At 49.1% G+C, this 17544-nt stretch overlaps 1 protein-coding gene across 1 annotated transcript in view; it reads left to right on the top strand.

The window, feature by feature from the left end:
- Positions 1 to 17544, top strand: part of LOC107114819 (corticotropin-releasing factor receptor 2) — a 138529-nt gene that overhangs the window by 29212 nt on the left and 91773 nt on the right. Inside the window, exon 3 of the mRNA XM_015416413.1 lies at positions 2378 to 2484. Within this exon, the coding sequence (XP_015271899.1) occupies positions 2378 to 2484 (107 nt within the window). The remainder of the gene's footprint in view (positions 1 to 2377; positions 2485 to 17544) is intronic.

Below are 17544 nucleotides of genomic sequence, written 5' to 3'. Positions count from 1 at the left end.
TTGCGCCTCTCCCTTTCGGAACCCTGAGGCTTCCGATTTTCCCCCGCCATTTTTTTTAAACTAAGCAATATGCGCTTGGGCGAAGCTTCGCCCTGAGCGTTTGTTTAAAAAAAAAAAAAAGCCCTTAGTGTAGCGTTTCGGAGGAGTCCGGGACTTCAGGAAGGCCAGTTTGGTCTTTAAACTTTAAAGGTAAGTCCTTACCTTTAAAGTTTAAATGTAATATGGGGTGTTTTGAGCATGCGCAAAGATCGCCATTCTGTGAATGGCTGCCTATGCGCATGCTCAAACTGAGTTAAATTAAAAAAAGCCGACGCCCGCAGCGTGTGAGCGGGCATACAGCGATGGGATCCGCAAAATGGAGGTGAGTGTGATCGCGTTTCAGTCGGCATAAACTGCACCGGTTCCAACCAATACAATTTATGCCGTCTGAAACGCCGCGTCTGAACGCACCCTCTGTGTCACACAGTGGCCAGAAATACCAGTGCCATCAGGAGGTCCATCAGGAGGTCCCTCCCCCTCCCCACAACAGACACCCTGCGAGGTAGGTGGGGCTGAGGGAGCTCTGACAGAAACTGCTCTTTTTCAAGGACTGCTCTGACAGAACTATGGCTTGCCCAAGGTCATCCAGCAGCTGCGAGTGGAGGAGTGGGGAATCAAACCCGTTCTCCCAGATGAGAGTCCGCGCACTTAACCACTACACCAAACTTAACCACAAGCGGGGGGGCTAGTGTTAGGGGGGGCTAGGGGTTCTCTTTCCCCCCCCAACCTGGAACCATCACCAAGTCACCCCACAAAGCAGTTTTTTGACTTGAAAACGTTCCCATTTGATTTACAAAACGCAGAACAAAGACCTTTCCAGAAGACTGTTTAGTAGACACCAAACGCATCGCCGTTGCTTTCACGTCTTCCTTTTTAACTTTTATGCATACAGTCATTAAACATGCATTAGAAAATCAAATTAACAATTAACTGTGAATTAAAATTGTAATTACCAATCCGAGGTCTGGTAGAATGGTGTCACGCAAGTGCAGTTCCCTCCGGGGATCCATCCCTTGCGGGTGACTTGCACTTTCTGGAATCCTCCATGCATTTTCTAAGAGACTTGAGTTGGGGTCAGCCAAGATTCGTTTGGATCGTGTCTCTCCCGTGAACTCAGTGGGTGGCCTTAGATGGGGCCTCGCAGCCAGCCCCCATTTGCAATAAAAGGCACGGTTGCATTGGGCTACCTTACTAGGTCGTTGTGAGGGTTACTGTGAGAACATGTGTGAAAGGCTCCCTGTATATGCTGTCTATCATTTTAAGTCACTCGAGCAAAAACTCAGCAGCTGGGGCTTTGGTTGGCACGGGAAAGAAATGATAGAAAAATCTGACACTCAGGAAAGTTCTGCCTTTTAAGTAGGTATTGCTCAAAGCTGTAATTTAGCCCAGGGGCTAAGGGAGCACGCTTCCATTCAGAAGGTTCCCAGTTCAAATCTCACTTCTCCCATAAAATCAATAGCTGCTTTGGGTCCTTTGGGGGGAGAAGAAAATTTGCAACACACATATTTCCAACAATATATAACTCATCTCATGTGTTTCTTGAGAGATATATAACTCATCTCATTTGTTCTGAGCATCGGATATGAAAGTCTCTCTCTCTCTCTCCCTCCTTCCCTCCCTCCCTCCCTCTCTCTCCCTCCCTCTCCCTGTCTCTCTCTCTCTCTCTCTCTCTCTCTCTCTCTCTCTCTCTCTCTCTCTCTCTCTCTCTCTCTCTCTCTCTCTCTCTCTCTCTCTCTCTCTCTCTCTCTCTCTCTCTCTCTCTCTCTCTCTCTCTCTCTCTCTCTCTCTCTCTCTCTCTCTCTCTCTCTCTCTCTCTCTCTCTCTCTCTCTCTCTCTCTCTCTCTCTCTCTCTCTCTCTCTCTCTCTCTCTCTCTCTCTCTCTCTCTCTCTCTCTCTCTCTCTCTCTCTCTCTCTCTCTCTCTCTCTCTCTCTCTCTCTCTCTCTCTCTCTCTCTCTCTCTCTCTCTCTCTCTCTCTCTCTCTCTCTCTCTCTCTCTCTCTCTCTCTCTCTCTCTCTCTCTCTCTCTCTCTCTCTCTCTCTCTCTCTCTCTCTCTCTCTCTCTCTCTCTCTCTCTCTCTCCCTCCCTCTCCCTGTCTCTCTCTCTCTCTCTCTCTGCATGTATCTCTTGATACCTCTATCTATCTCTGTTTCCAGTTCCTGGACAGTGGCAACTGGCAGATCTACAAATGCCGAAGACTTGTGCCTGTTACGATTGCGTAAATTTGCTGAGCGTCGGCTGCCGCTTCCTAACCCGATGAGCCGCCCTTGATGCCCCTGCGTATAGATTCGAGATGACCCGATTGTCTTACTTTCCCCCTTCTCTCTTTGCGACCCCCAGATGAAGCCCATCCTCCATTACAAGGTCGCCATGATCATCAACTACCTGGGGCACTGCATATCCGTCGGCGCGCTCGTCGTGGCCTTTCTCCTCTTCCTGTGCTTGAGGTGAGTCTTCCGTTACAGTAATTGCTTCCGTGGGAGGGAAACCTGCTGCCCTGTTTTGGAACAAGACCCTCCTTTCAACTGTGTAAAAGCTCCACAGGCCTTGTGAGATATACTGGGTTCGAGATTCGTATAGTGATCAGCTCATACTTTATTAGTGATTTCAGCCCCCCGTATATACCACAGAGAGCACTACGGTCGGGGTCTCAAAACCGAATGACCCATTCAGGCCCCAAGGATGCCAGGCTTGCTACCACCAGGGCCAGGGCCTTCTCAGTGGCGGCTCCATACTGGTGGAACGAGCTCCCGGAGGAGATCCAGGCCCTGCAGGACCTTTTACAGTTCCGCAGGGCTTGCAAGACGGAGCTCTTCCGCCAGGCCTTCAACTGAGGAGCCGCCTGACTACTGTTAGCACCCCTAGACTCTCTGGGTTTAGGCCATAATCTCATCTTCATGGACCTCTGCACATCTGGACAGGTAGTCTCACCCCACACCTCACCCCCTCTATCAGCTATCAATCACCTCTGCTTTCTTAGTTATATATTGTGTGTGGGAATGTTTAATTATTGTTTGTATGCTTGAGAATATTTAGTAAAGAAATCATTATTTTTAGCCACCCAGTTTCTGTGTCAATTCCTGGGTTCTTGGGAATTCTAACTCTGGTATACACAGGACTGATCCTACAGTTAAGCCAATTACATATTAATAATTATAATTCCCCATCTTTATTAAATAATAGAGCAATTTGGCTAACACTACCACCACCAACAATCATAGTATAGATCCTGGCCCTTAATGTTAACATCTGGCCTGTGCCATCGCGCAGCCTAGGAAGATTATTGAGCTGAAATACTGTGTGCTAAGGGTGTAGACTTTCCAATTTCCCGGAGGAGGCTGGGCTTGGGCCAGAGGCATTGCTGTGGGTGGTGTGGGTGGAGCAAGGGTGGCTGGAACCAGTTGCCCCCGGGGGAGGCTGAGCACCTTCCAGAAAATTGGGGGGGGCTGATGCCCCGACGCCCCCAAGAAATTTACGCCTATGGTATATGTACGTATGCATTTTAGTACGCCACCTTAACTAATTAACGACGTGTCCAGCACTTTATAATTTTATGATTTTATGATTTTACTTGTAATTGAACTATTTAAATGATTTTATGTTGATGTAATGGTCACTGTTTACCGACCAATGTAAGATGCCCTGAACCTGTTCGCGGGGAGGGCGGGGTATAAATTTAATAAAATAAATAACTAAAAAATAAACTCTAAGACAACTTTAGCAGGGCCAGAGCCCTGTTTATATGCATGCAAAACACCACACACACCCCCACACACACACCCCGTGATAGGCTATTTACAAAACATGACTACTTGATTTCTTTATACCAGAGTCCTGGTCGGCTATTGTTCTTGTGCTCCAAGCTCAGCCAGTCTCTAGGGTGATTCAGTCATGGATTCTTTAATCCCAATACATAGCACCTTGTCAATAAGAGCAAAGATAGTGAAGAAGGGAAAGGATATATCTCCCGGGATTTGCGTACTGGTGATTAGAGGATTGCTGTTCTTGTGCACAGAAACTGGGCCAAGGCATGGAGTTCAGCATCCAGAAATGCTTACTTTCCCTGTGTGGAGCCAGTTTTGAACAGTAAAACTTGAGAGGAGGTTGAAGAGTTAACCACCCCCTCCCTTCCCTGCACAGCTCCAAGACAAATCGAGGCTGCAAGAGATGCAGAGACTGGGGTCGGGAAGCAATTTTCTCCAGGCCAGTTTGGCTGGGGATCCTGGAGGGTTTTTTGTCATCTTCTGGGCGTGGAACAGCAGTCACTGGGAGTGTGTGGGGGGGGAGGTATTTGTGAATTTCCTGCATTGTGCAGGGGTTGGACTAGTTGACCCTGGAGGTCCCTTCCAACTCTATGATTCTATGACTGTTGCCATTGGGGTAGAGCCTTTGCCGCTTGCTCTGCTCCCCTTTCCCTCCCTTGTGGATTACTTTATCGCTTACTGGTCCCTGTGTTTGATAGCTTGTTATTGCTTTCTCATAAGCCACTGAGTCCACATTCAGTGGAGAGGTGGGGTAAAAATATCCAAGTAAGTAAGTGTGAACAATGAAGAGCAAAGCTGTCTTCAGGCATTCATGATTGCATGGGGTGTCAGAAACAGATGCATGCACCCTCAGGGCTCAAACAGATGAGACAAGGTTCATGCATTTCATTCTGCCTACAAAAGACAAATTGCAGACCCTTGCAGCCTCAATTTGTCTTGGAGCCGTGCAGGGTAGGGAGAAGGAGTTTAACTCTTCGAACTGAGAGCCAGTTTGGTGTAGTGGTTAGGAGCACGGGGTCTAATCTGGGAGACCTGGGTTTGATTCCCCACTCCTCCACATGCAGCTGCTGGTGTGACCTTGGGTCAGTCACAAGTTCTCTCAGAGCAGTCCTCGAAAGAGCTCTCTCAGCCCCACCTACCTCACAGGGTGTCTGTTGTGGGGAGGGGAAGGGAAAGGAAACTGTAAGCCACTCTCAGATGCCAAGTGAACGGCGGGGTATAAACCCAATCTCTTCTTCTTCTTCAAATTCCTTTTCACTATTCAAAACTGCTCCTTCTAGTAGCATTTCAAAGGAGAAAAGACCATCAAAACATGCAGTTTCTCTTTTAAAATGCTAATATCAGAGCACAGGAGCTGGTTTCCAATAGCAAATTCAAGTGAGGTTGAAAGGTTATACCCCTCTTCCGCTTTACATGGCCCCGAGGGAAATTGAGGCTGCAACAGCCTGCCCTTTGCACTTTGTGGATGAAACAAGGTGTGCAGTCTTTTTGTCTTGCCTGTTTGAGTTTTCAGCCAAGGAGCCACAACAAGCTCCATTCCATCTGGACTACCGTTTTGTTCACACACTCTTTTATTTATAGGATAATTTTAAAATGAGTATATATAACACAGTGTGTGGGTCCACAATGGGTAACGCATTGACAGGAGTGTGAGAAGAATTCCCATTTGCACTGAGGCACCTCTGTACATGCTACGTTTGTTCTCTGTAAATGTTTAGCCGTATCAGCATCTGTCCAAGGGTGAGGCCAGCAAGTCCAGTCATTCTCCCTTGTACATGTGTAGAAGAAGAAGAGATTGGATTTACACCCCGCCCTTCCCTACCCGAAGGAGTCTCAGAGCAGCTTATAATTCCCTTCCCCTCCCCACAACAGGCACCCTGTGAGGCAGGTGGGGCCGAGAGAGCTCTCTTGAAAGCTCTCTTGAGAACAGCTCTGAGAGAACTTGTGACTGACCCAAGGTCACACCAGCAGCTGCATGTGGAGGAGTGGGGAATCAAACCCGGTTCTCCCAGATTAGAGTCCGCGCTCCTAACCACTACACCAAACTGTGCAGTGTATGTTATTTTGAACGCAGCAATGGCATTCAAGTCCTCAGCAGATTGTCCTGAGATGTTTAAAGAACTATTCCAAGTACTGAGGTCCTGAATGGATTCTTAATTTAGGGGCTGCTCTGAAACTTCTGGCGAGCTAAATAATGGAAACCGCTAACGGCAAAGATTGATATACGGATGACTAAGGTGGGAGAGACAGCTTTTACAATGGAATTGACGCACAGGATAAAATTAACAGCCCACTCCTGTGAATATTAACGCCCAAGCAAGCCTTTGCTTATTTCAACGGGAATTGCTCCGAGGTTTGCTGAGGACACAACCCTCAGAGAAAAACCAATTAAATTATTAGAAGGCATGCAAGAAATTATTAACTATCTCCAATGTTTGAAATCTTGCAATGGTACAGAAACTCTTTAAACTGTCTCATTGTCCCTGTTCAGATGAGGGAGGGTTTAATGGGGTGGTTTTTTTGTATTTGCTAATAGAAAATTTATAAACAGCAATAATATTATAAGAGCAACCCTGCTGGACTGGACCTATGGGCTTTTCTGCTCTCTCATTTTCCTCGCTTGTAAGTTCCTGTTTCTTTGGGGGGGGGAGGGGGCTGTCTGCATTTGTTTTGCTCCCTCTAGTGGTCGATTCAAGATTACACCAGTTTACGTCCGGCATTAAAACGTGCAGTTTAAATCTGCAGGGACATATGCAGGACGCGAACTGGTATAATATCAAATTGACCATTAGAGGGAGCAAAACGTGTGGAACAGAGAAAATAACACAGGAAGAAACAGGCCCATAGGAGGGGTAGAGAGGACAACGCCTGCCCCTATTTTTGCCCTCAGTGCAATTGCCCTGCCGCCCCCCCCCCCCAAAGGGAGGGTATTTTACTTGATTTCATGTACTTACTTACTTTATTTGTTCCCCAGATATACAACCCACAGTCACAGCATAAGACATGAGGCAGAAGTGCTCATATAGGACAGATAATGGAGGCATCCGCATGGCAAGGATTCTCTGTTCCCTGTTATTACAACCACGAATGTAGGGGCGTTCACACTGGCAGTAGAGTGACCGCATGGAGTTTTCTGCTCTGTCAGCTGTGATTTACCCTGCACTTTTCTCCTGCCGGGGCTGCGGTGGCTCAGTGGTTAAGACGCTGACCTGCAGACTGGAAAGTCGGTAGTTCAGCAGTTCGAGACCCGAGTGCCACATGACGGAGCGAGCTCTCATCTCTGGTTCAAGCTCCTGCCAACCTAGCAGTTCGAAAGCAAGGAATTGCAAGTAGATAAATAGGTACCACTTTGGTGGGAAGGTAACAGCGTTCTGTGTGCCTCAACATCTAGTCATGCCGGCCACATGACCATGGAAACATCTTCGGACAGGGCTGGCTCTTCGGCTTGGAAATGGAGATGAGCACCGCCCCCTAGAGTCTGATTGACTGGCTTTTGAGCAAGGGAAACCTTTTCTCCTGCTGTGCCACTGGAGGGCTTCCTAGGAAAGTGGCAACTGCCATTGCACTATAGCGCTGTAATGTTATAATCTATTGCTATGGTCTCCTAGTTTCTCTGAATTTTCTGCTTTCATTTTTTAAAGTCTCTAGCCCAGGGCTTTCTTCTTCTTCTTCTTCTTTTTAAAGAGGTGCCAGAACTCTCAAGATGGAAATGAAAAATTCAGTCTGCATACTGAAAACTCATGAACTTTTAAACATTTTTAAAAATAATTTTGTCGAAATGGTTCCGGAACTCTGTTCCGGCGCATCCCCCCAGAAAAAAAGCCCTTTTGGTTGTGGAGATATAAAAGGAAGCTGGTGGCCAAGAGAGGCGAATGGGAGCCAAATGGTGCCAATGTAGGAGGGACCTTCAAAAAGGCACACTTCCCCATCCAAGTGGCTCGCTAATGCACTCATTCCAGAAAGATCACATTTATTTATTTATTTATTTCGATTTCTATCCCGCCTTGCCTGACAAGCAGGCTCAAGGCGGTGTACAATAACAATATACAATAAAAACAGATAAAATTCAACAATAAAATATAAAGTGCAGATTACATACAAATGATAAAGTGCAGATGGCGATTGTTGTAGTTGGCCCCATATGACTATCCCAAAGAAAGTGCCAGTAATAGATGTTCAGTAGCTCGTTCAGTGGCCGCTCCGAATCGAAGGCCTGGTGGAAGAGCTCCGTTTTACAGGCCCTGCGGAACTGTAAGAGGTCCTGCAGGGCCCTGATGTCCTCCGGGAGCTCGTTCCACCAGTATGGAGCCGCCACTGAGAAGGCCCTAGATCTGGTAATAGCCAGTCGGGCATCCTTGGGGCCAGGGACAGTCAGGCTTGAGAAAGAATGTTGTGATGACAGAGAAAGGATAATCCTTTCTGCAGTTTGGAAGCTAATGCAGAGGAAAAAGCTCCCCAGCTCTTCCTTTGCTGTATTCCCACTGACACTCAGTGGGGTGGCAGGGGGACTGTGATGAGGACAAACAGTCTCACACAATGCCATGATGTCATTTCCAGCCAGAAAACCAGAACTGACATCATCACATCACACAACACTCTAGGAATCCCCTGAAACTCTGTGGCATTTCCAAAGAGTTTTGGGGAAATCCCAGGGCGTCCCGTGACACGGTGGTGTCACTTCTGGTTTTTTGGCCAGAAATGTCACAGTGTCACGTGACTCTATTCATGCATGTCTCCACCCCCACCCCCCGATTCAAATCTTTCTACTGGTTGCCTGCCAATAGCAACAACCCAAGGTCTGGCAACTTTACGGAGTGAAGAAGGAGGAGCTGCGAGTAGTGACAGGATCCGACCAGTGGAAACGTTGCCGAACTTTCGGCATCCACCAATAAGATGTTTTTTCTTTCCAGATTGGGCAGGGATAATGTTCGGCCTCATCGGAGGCGCCGCTTAGAACTGGCGTACGCCTTCACAGCTAATGAAAGAGGAAATATTTCACTGTAATTTTATCTTCTCTCTCCAGTGACGAATGTTCATAAATGCCCGAATAAACAAGGAAGGAGAAATTTCGCTAATTCCTTCTCCACATTACCATTTATCTAGTTTCTAATATAGCAGTGAGTTAGTGACTTCTTAGTTCATTTTCGGCTTGATAAATCCCTCAGCTTGGCTTTTTGACATCTGGACAAAATTGATATAGATTGCTACCTTGAATTAATGCTCTTAAATTAATACTCCTGTCCCTTCGCTTTAGTAATGCTATACTGAGCCAACTATGCTCCCTGGGGATCCTATGTATAAGCCAGAAAGCGAGTTTGTTTTTTGTTTGTTTTTTTTCCATAACAGTTGCAACAATGGTATTAAGAAGGGGAGAAATAGATCGGTAGAAGACAGCACTGCCAAGGGAGATTACGGGAGGATTTTGAGACGGGTTTAAAAAAACGGGATATAATCCGAGCAATGTGAGACTGCAGCTCGTAAAGCCAGGTTCATTTTGGTGGGGTTAGGAGGAATTATCCTCAATCCAGTTATCCAGGGAAAAAATACAGAATATTATTTATTTAATTAATTAATTCATAATTCATAATTTTTCTCCCCAACGGGACCCAAAGCAGCTTCCAACATTCTTCTCTCCTCCATTTTATCTTCACAACAACCATGTGAGGTGGATTAGGCTGAGAGAGTGTGACTGGCCAGCGAGCGTCCATGGCACATTAGAGATTTGAACCCAGGTAGTCATGTATGGCTGCGAGAGTTGGACTATAAGGAAGGCCAAGTGCCAAAGAATAGATTCCTTTGAACTATGGTGCTGGAGAAGACTCTTGAGAGTCCCTTGGACTGCAAGGAGATCAAATCAGTCAATCCTAAAGAAAATCAACCCTGACTGTTCCCTGGAAGGCCAGAGACTGAAGCTGAAGCTCAAATACTTTGGCCACTGAATGAGAAGGGAGCACTCTCTGGAGAAGACCCTGATGCTGGGAAAGACTGAAGGTCAAAGAAGAAGGGGATGGCAAAGGATGAGATGGTTAGACAGTGTTATCGACACAACTAACATGGAATTAAACAAACTCCGGAGCACGACAGAAGACAGGAGGGCCTGTCGTGATATGGTCCAGGGGGTCGCGAAGAGTTGGACTTGACTGTGCGACTGAACAACAACAACAAGTCCCAGATACTAGTCTGACATGGGTGGAGAAATTAGGTTCCCAAGAATATCCATTTTAAAACAAGAATTGAGTTGCTAGTCCTTACGACTACGAATGTATGCTTGGCCGTGTGTGAACAACGCCAAGCAAAATCTCAGCAACCCAAGTAAGATTTCCATCATGGAGGGGGGGGGAGGTTACAGAATCCTTCATAAGCCCTTGTCCCACCCCAAGGGCAAGCAAATCGAGAATCATTTATGCCGAATCTGCTCGGTGATGAGGAAGCTGGTGGCATGCCTACCGTGAGTGAGCTGCCCATCGGCTATGGATCCAGGCGGCTATGATTCTCGGTCTCATTGGCCAGGCAAAGTCAAGAAGGGCACGGAGCCGTATGCACAGAGAAGGGCAGCATTGGTCAGAAGTGGGTTCTGGGATTAGACCGCTGCCACGACAGCAGCAGAGCAGTCCAGCTGGGTCTCTTAGGGCTAAGGGACATGACCAAGAGATGTCCGAAAAGGATGTTGCAGTGGGCCAGTGAAGGCAGCTGCCGCAGGTGCGGGGAAGACTATGGCTCGCCTGGCAACGTCTGGGAAGTAACATTATACAGACATGTATGAAGCTCCTTTATACTTAATCAGACTCTGGGTCCATCAAGGTCAGTCTCGTCTACTCAGACTGGTAGCCGCTTTCCAGGGTCTCAGGCAGAGGTCTTTCCCATCCCCTGCTGCCTGTTCCTTTTAACTGGAGATGCCAAGGATTGAACCTGGGAACTTCTGCATGCCAAGCAGGTGCTCTACCACTGAGCTACAGCCCCCTCCTGATCTCCAGATCCAGTCCGCGGCACCTCCAATTTAAAAAGTTGACATCCGAACCCTCTGCTTGAGATCCCGGAGTCCCAAAGGCTGTTTGGACAATGTTATGACTCTGTGGACTCCTCCTATCAAGTTACACTGACTACATGGACTTCATGTCTTATCTCCGAAGGAGGAAATATTGTATCTTATGCCTCATTATGGTTACAGTATGCACTAATGTTGTTGTTGTGACCACCACCAACTTTATCATTGTTTAATATATTGTTTTGGCAATTTTTGATGGTGTTTTCTACGAGTGGAATTTGTATATTTGGGCAGGGGTCACTTCGTAGAAAAAGAGGTGCAGGAGCTCCTTAGCATAACTTATTTGCATATGCCACACCCCCTGACATCACCGGAAGTTTGTCAGAAGGCAACACCCACCACTCAGGCTCCACTGGACTGTTTTGGATTGCTAGCTATTGGGGGGGACGTGCAGTTTATTTATTTATTTATTTATTTATTTATTTATTTACATGTGATTTCTATACCGCCCATGACCCCTAATGGGTCTCAGAGTGGTTTACATTAGACTACGTCTGTAGTTGAATCCTAACTAGGGCCACAATTTGTGCGGGGAGGGGTTACCTAGCAGCACCTGGATGGCGGCTTTCTTTCCTTCTTGGCCGCTTGGTGCAGTCTCGGCGCTCCGGGCAATCGGCGACCATTGGCGGGCTTCTTGGTGGATCCTCCGTCGGCGCGCACTGCTCTGGACTGGCACAGTTCTGTCCTCGCAGAGGAGGGAGAGCTTGTACTGGAATAAAACTCAGTCTTAAAGGTGCCACTGGACTGTTTTGGACCGGGGGGCTGGGGGGGGTTCTGCAGCTTACCTGGCTGCTTCTTGCTCTGACTGAGGGCCGCTGGGAGCAGGGGGTGGGGCTTGTTGCATGTGCCCGCCCCCTGGGCTCTTTACTGCCAGAGCTCCGCTCCTGTGCGCTCCTGCAGGAAATGACCCCTGTATTTGGGACTTCTGTGACGCTAGTCTTTTTCCCTTGCTTTTTTTTGGGGGGGGGATTTGAGATCCTGGAGAGCTTCTGCCAGTCAGAGCAGACAATTGTGACCTCGATCGACCCTGGCTCTGACTCAGTTTCAGACGTCCCCTCCCTTCCAGCGTTGGCAAGAGGAGGGGTGGACTAATCCCTCTTCATCTTTTCTCCAGCTCCTGCCAAATCAATCCCTTTGTCAGCCTGTCTGGGGGGAGGGGAGGCTAATGAGGAAACAAACCCAGCTGCTCCACCAACTGTTGATGAAGTGCAAAAGAAGATGATTAAGTGGCGCGTGGAAAGCGGGAGCAGGGGGAGAGAGCAATCTCTGCGGCGGAGCAGGGAGAAGCAATCTTTCAAAACCCGGAATCCCCAGCAGAATGCTGAGAGGTGGCCTCATAACCCGCCACTGCATTCTCAATGCAGAACGAGGTTCCACCATGCGCGCCAGGGAACCGTAGGGGCTAAGACCTCTTTCTCCCCGGCCGGCCGATGCCTTCTAATTCAGCTCTTGCCCTTGCTCTTGCCAAGTTAGGGGGGAAGCAAAAAGTCCGCATCAGCAGCAAGGCTTGCAATCTGGCGAGCGCCGCCGATATTGCATTTCTCGTTTCTTTTTTTCGCTCAGACGCAAAATTCGCCTGGTAGGGGAGTCAACGAGAAATATGCTTTTTTTAATCAGCCACCGACTTTGTTTGCAATTTCAGCACGGGCACCGGCAGAGCCCTGGAGCATGTTAATTACGCACGGTGGGATGTTTGGAAGGGGTGGAAACACCTCGGAACGGTGAGCCGCGGTGCGGGAGCCGGGCTCGGTACAGCTGGTTAAAGATAGATGCTAAATTTTTCCTCTCCCGAGGTTAGCGGGAGAGGAGTCAAAGAGGGAGGAGAGTCACAAATCACTTGGAAAAGAGAATATACACAATTGGAAAAGGGAATATACAGAATTCATACAAAATGCCTCACTAGAAGGCTCTTCTGAACAGACTGGTTTCCGTCTGGGGACCGAGAACATAGTTTTGCATTCCTTTCTGCAGCGACACTTGCTTTCATGTATGAACTGGCCCCCAAAAAAGCTCCCTGCCTTTCCGAGCCCCCTCCCCAGCCATTGGCTGAGCCGCTGTGAAATTATAGAATGTTCAGAAACATTCTGCATAGGGTGACCAACCTCCAGACAGAGCCCGGAGTTCTCCCAGGATTACGAGGGATCTCGAAGTCACAAAGGTCAGTTCCCCTGGGGAAAATGGCTGCTTCAAAGAATGGATTCTATGGCGTCGTCTCTCTGCCGGGCCCCCTCCTGTCTCCAAACTCCACTCTCCCCAGGCACCACCTCCAAATCTCCAGGAATTTCATAAGCTCTACTCATTATGTCATACTGCCTCTCAGGACTATCCCTGGTAAACGAGTAAGAGGTGGCATACAGACATATGGTGGGAAGTGCCGTCCAATCACAGCTGACTTATGGCGACCCCAGGGGGTTTCAAGGGAAGAAGAAGAGAGAAGAAAAAGACATTGGATTTATACCCCGCCCTTCACTACCCGAAGGAGTCTCAGAGCGGCTTACAATCTCCTTTCCCTTCCCCTCCCCCACAACAGACACCCTGTGAGGTAGGTGGGGCTGAGAAAGCTCTTTCGAGGACTGCTCATGAGAGAACAGCTCTGAGAGAACTTGTGACTGACCCAAGGCCACACCAGCAGCTGCATGTGGAGGAGTGGGGAATCAAACCCAGTTCTCCCAGATTAGAGTCCGCCCTCCTAACCGCTACACCAAACTGGCTCTCAGAAAGACATTCAGTGGTGGTTTGCCGTTGCCTCCCTCCATGCCACAACCCTGGACTTCCTTGGAGGCCTCCCGTCTAAATGCTAGCCAAGGCCGACCCTACTTAGCTTCCGAGATCTGACAAGATCCGGCTCGCCTGGGCTATCCAGGTCATACATACTTTGGCTTTAATCGAGAGAGCCAGCGTGGTATAGTGGTTAGAGTGCTAAACTAGGATCTAGAGAGACTCCTGTTCGAGTCCCCACTCGTACCACGGAAGCTCGCTGGGTGACCATGGGTCAGTCACACAGTCTCAGCCTGACCTACCTCACAGGGTTGTTGTGAGGGTAAAATGGGGGAGAGCAGAATGATGTAAGCCACCTTGGGTCCCAATTGGCAAGAAAGACGGGGTGTAAAATGAAATCCGGGGCCCAGGGGTCATTTCCTGCAGGAGCGCACAGGAGCGGAGCCGCGGCAGTAATGAGCCCAGGGGGCGGGCACATGCAACAAGCCCCGCCCCCTGCTCCCAGCAGCCCTCAGTCAGAGCAAGAAGCAGCCAGGTAAGCTGCAGAGCCCCCCCCCCCAGCCCCCCGGTCCAAAACAGTCCAGTGGCACCTTTAAGGCCAAGGTTTATTCAGGTACAAGCTCTCCCTCCTCTGCGAGGACAGATCTGCACGTTCTCCCACCCACCCCGATAGCTAGCAATCCAGAACAGTCCAGTCACAGTGGAGCCTGAGCGGTGGGTGTTGCCTTCTGACATGCTTCCGGTGATGTCAGGGTGTGTGGCATATGCAAATGAGTTATCTAATGAGATCCTGCACCTCTTTTTCTACGAAATGACTCCTGCCAGGGCCTAGATCTATCTATGTCTGTATGTCGGGTCTGACGGTGAAAGGATCAGTTTAAATTTACTTCTCTCTGTAAATTCAAATATTAGCAGGCATGCTTTGGGGGTCAGGCAGCTACAGCATGAGCAGTGTCTGCCTCCTCCTGCTTGCATGACAGTGTTGAAATGACAAAGAATTAGCTAGCCCCAATGGCATACCCAGTTGGTAGCGAAACCCCGCTGATTTCTGTGCAAATGTTTGATGTCGGTCTCCTCTGCTGTCGCCTGAGATAATGGGTGTGGAAATCCTTGCCGTGCACCCCGGCTGTTATTGCCATGGTTAGGAACAAATGCAGTGCTGAAGTGTGAAATTAGGCGGACAAGAACGCAATTGCCTCGGTGAGATCGCAGTGCTAAAACAGCCGTGAGATACGGATGCCCACTGTTAGGACAATATTCAGCGAGGGCTCTTTTTGTAGCACGAACTCCTTTGCATATTAGGCCACACACCCCTAATGTAGCCAATCCTCCAAGAGCTTACAAAGCTCTTCTTACAGGAGCTACTGTAAGCTCTTGGAGGATTGGCTACATTAGGGGTGTTTCGCTTAATATGCAAATGAGTACCTGCTACAAAAAGAGCCCTATAAACAGCGTTGAGGCTCCAGCACTTTCCTGGAAACCTGTGAGCTGAGCTCTTTGCTAATGAGAGTGGTCACGGCAGCATGCGTGTCCTGGGGACCCACGACTCTGCCACGGAAGCACGTTGGGTGACCTTGGGCCAGTCACACACTCCCAGCCTAACTTACCTCACAGAGTTGTTGTGAGGATAAAATGGAGGCAAGGGGAATGATGCAAGTAAATCAATAAGATGACTCTGAATTAGCACCTCACTTGTGCAAATCCATGGACTAATTGTGTTCTGGTCTTTCTTACCACAGTATCCCAGAGAGCAGTTTATTCCTCTTCAGCCTTTCCCAGGGTTTTCTCAGTCTGATTCTATTTACTCAATTTTCGTTTTTCTTTACTCGATGTGCTGGTTAGAGTGTCACGTTCGCATCCGGGAGACTAGGGTTGCCAGATCCTACCTGGCTGCCGGCAGGGGGACTCCTGACCCTTCCTTGAGTTCTTCTTCACCCGGAAGTACCAGCTGCTGTCCTTTATACAGTCTCTATCTCCGGTGCCTGGCATTACGTTTTATGGCACGCAGGGCCCTGCAAGGCAAAGTGACATTTATGTCAGATCCAGCCCTCATAACAAATGAGTTTGACACCTCTGGCCTAGAGGTCACCTACTCCAACCCCCTTGCTTAGTGTGGGAAATAGCCAACTACAGCACCCCAACTCTGCTTAAAGGAAGGCAGACCTTTAAAAAAAAAGTGTTTTCAAATGATTGGGGGGAAAGCATGTACAGTAGGAATTCTCATGCGGCTGTGCCTTTAAGAAAAGTGGTCAAGCCCCCAAAAGCCCCGCCGTAGCTATGGGCCTGCTTAGCCCTATATATAAAATCATAACATTCACAATGGCAGCATGTTTTTCTAACAATAAATGAAATTGTTGTACGAGTATAATATAGCCATTTTTATATCTCCACTGCCATGATATATTCATCCCAGTATAATATGTTTAAAATATGATTGGCTGAACCGGAGGATGCTGTAATGGTCTGGGGTTGGGGGAAAACCTTGGTGAAAAAAAATAACATTGGCTCCTGGGAATTCAATTTTCTCTTTGTTCTATACTGAGTCGGCTCCTTATATTTGATTCCTAATGTCTATATATCTAATTCCCAAGGAGCTGCGGTGGCTCAAGTGGTTAAGACGCTGAACTGCAGGCTGTGGAAGGTCAGTAGTTCAGCAGTTCGAGACCCAAGTGTGCCGCATGACGGAGTGAGCTCCTGTCTCTCGTTCCAGCTCCTGCCAACCTAGTAGTTCGAAAGCAAGAAATTGCAAATAGATAAATAGGGACCACTTCGGTGGGAAAGGAACAGCGTTCCGTGCGCCTTGGTGTTTGGCCATGCCGGCCACATGACCACGGAAACATCTTCGGACAGCGCTGGCTCTTCGGCTTGGAAACGGAGATGAGCACCGCAACCCTAGAGTGGAACTCGACTGGCTTTCGAGCAAGGGGACCTTTACCTTTTTAATTCCCAAGGTCCCCTCTGTGTGCGGATACTTATTTCCATGGATCTGGGTCACATGGAGGGTAAACAGACCTTCCAGCAAACTTGGGGCAGTCCCCATGTTTGCAGGAAAGTCTAAAATGTTTCAAAAAGTATACAGGGGCTGCGGTCACACAGAACATTAGCCACGCTACAGAGACGGAAGATAGGTGGATTTTCCGGGCGCGATCACACCGCCACATCTGGGAAGTGTAGCGCTCCTGTGGCTCACCCGAGGCTTCTCGCCGAAGATCCGGGGCAAAAAACGAGTACCTCCGAGGTACTAGTTTCCGGAAACTGTGGGGCAAGGGCAGGCGTCTGATCGCGTTTTCGGTGGCATCCGGCGCCCGCCCATGTCCCCTCGCAAACAGGTCATTTTTTCCCCCAAGTCTCCACGGATGCGCACAAGCACCCAACGGAGTATGCACACACTTCAGTTTAAAAAAGTAAAACAACAACAACCCCGTTTGCCGCGCCCCCCACTTCTTTGCCTGTCGTGTGATTGGCACCTCCCCCCTAGCCATGGGACCTCGACGGGACCTCAACCGGACCTCTGATTGCGCAGTCGCGCGTTAGTTTGCCCCGGGGCAAACAGCCACGCTTCCCCCCCCCCGCGCGCGCGCATTTTCCAGCCCGTGTGACCAGGGCCTGGGATATTTAAATCCCTATAAAAGTAAAACGGCTTACTCTGCGCAAGCGCAGTGAACGGACTTCCTGAGTCACGGGAAAAGCCGCTGGAGCCACGAGGGAAGCTGCCACCACAAGAGCTGTGCGCCCCGCTGCTGGGACAGCCCCCGCCAGGACCGCCGGCAACAAAGACTTTATAGCTTCAACTGGCAGGTTTGTGCACTGGACTGCTGAGTAAAGGCAGCCGGTGGCTTCCCCGGGGCGTAGGGATCCCAAGTCCCCCCAGAGGGCCGTTCCCCGGCGCTGCCGGATTGGGCCCCAGGGGGAACTCCTCCCCGACGTGCGCGTCACCTGGAAGTGATGGGAGGACGCCGGGCACGCTGGGGGCGGGGCCA

The sequence above is a fragment of the Gekko japonicus genome, unplaced genomic scaffold (assembly GCF_001447785.1).
Source record: "Gekko japonicus isolate JY-2015 unplaced genomic scaffold, Gekko_japonicus_V1.1 scaffold1703, whole genome shotgun sequence".
In the NCBI taxonomy this organism is placed as follows: Eukaryota; Metazoa; Chordata; class Lepidosauria; order Squamata; family Gekkonidae; genus Gekko; species Gekko japonicus.
This window is presented reverse-complemented; position numbering and strand designations above follow the sequence as displayed.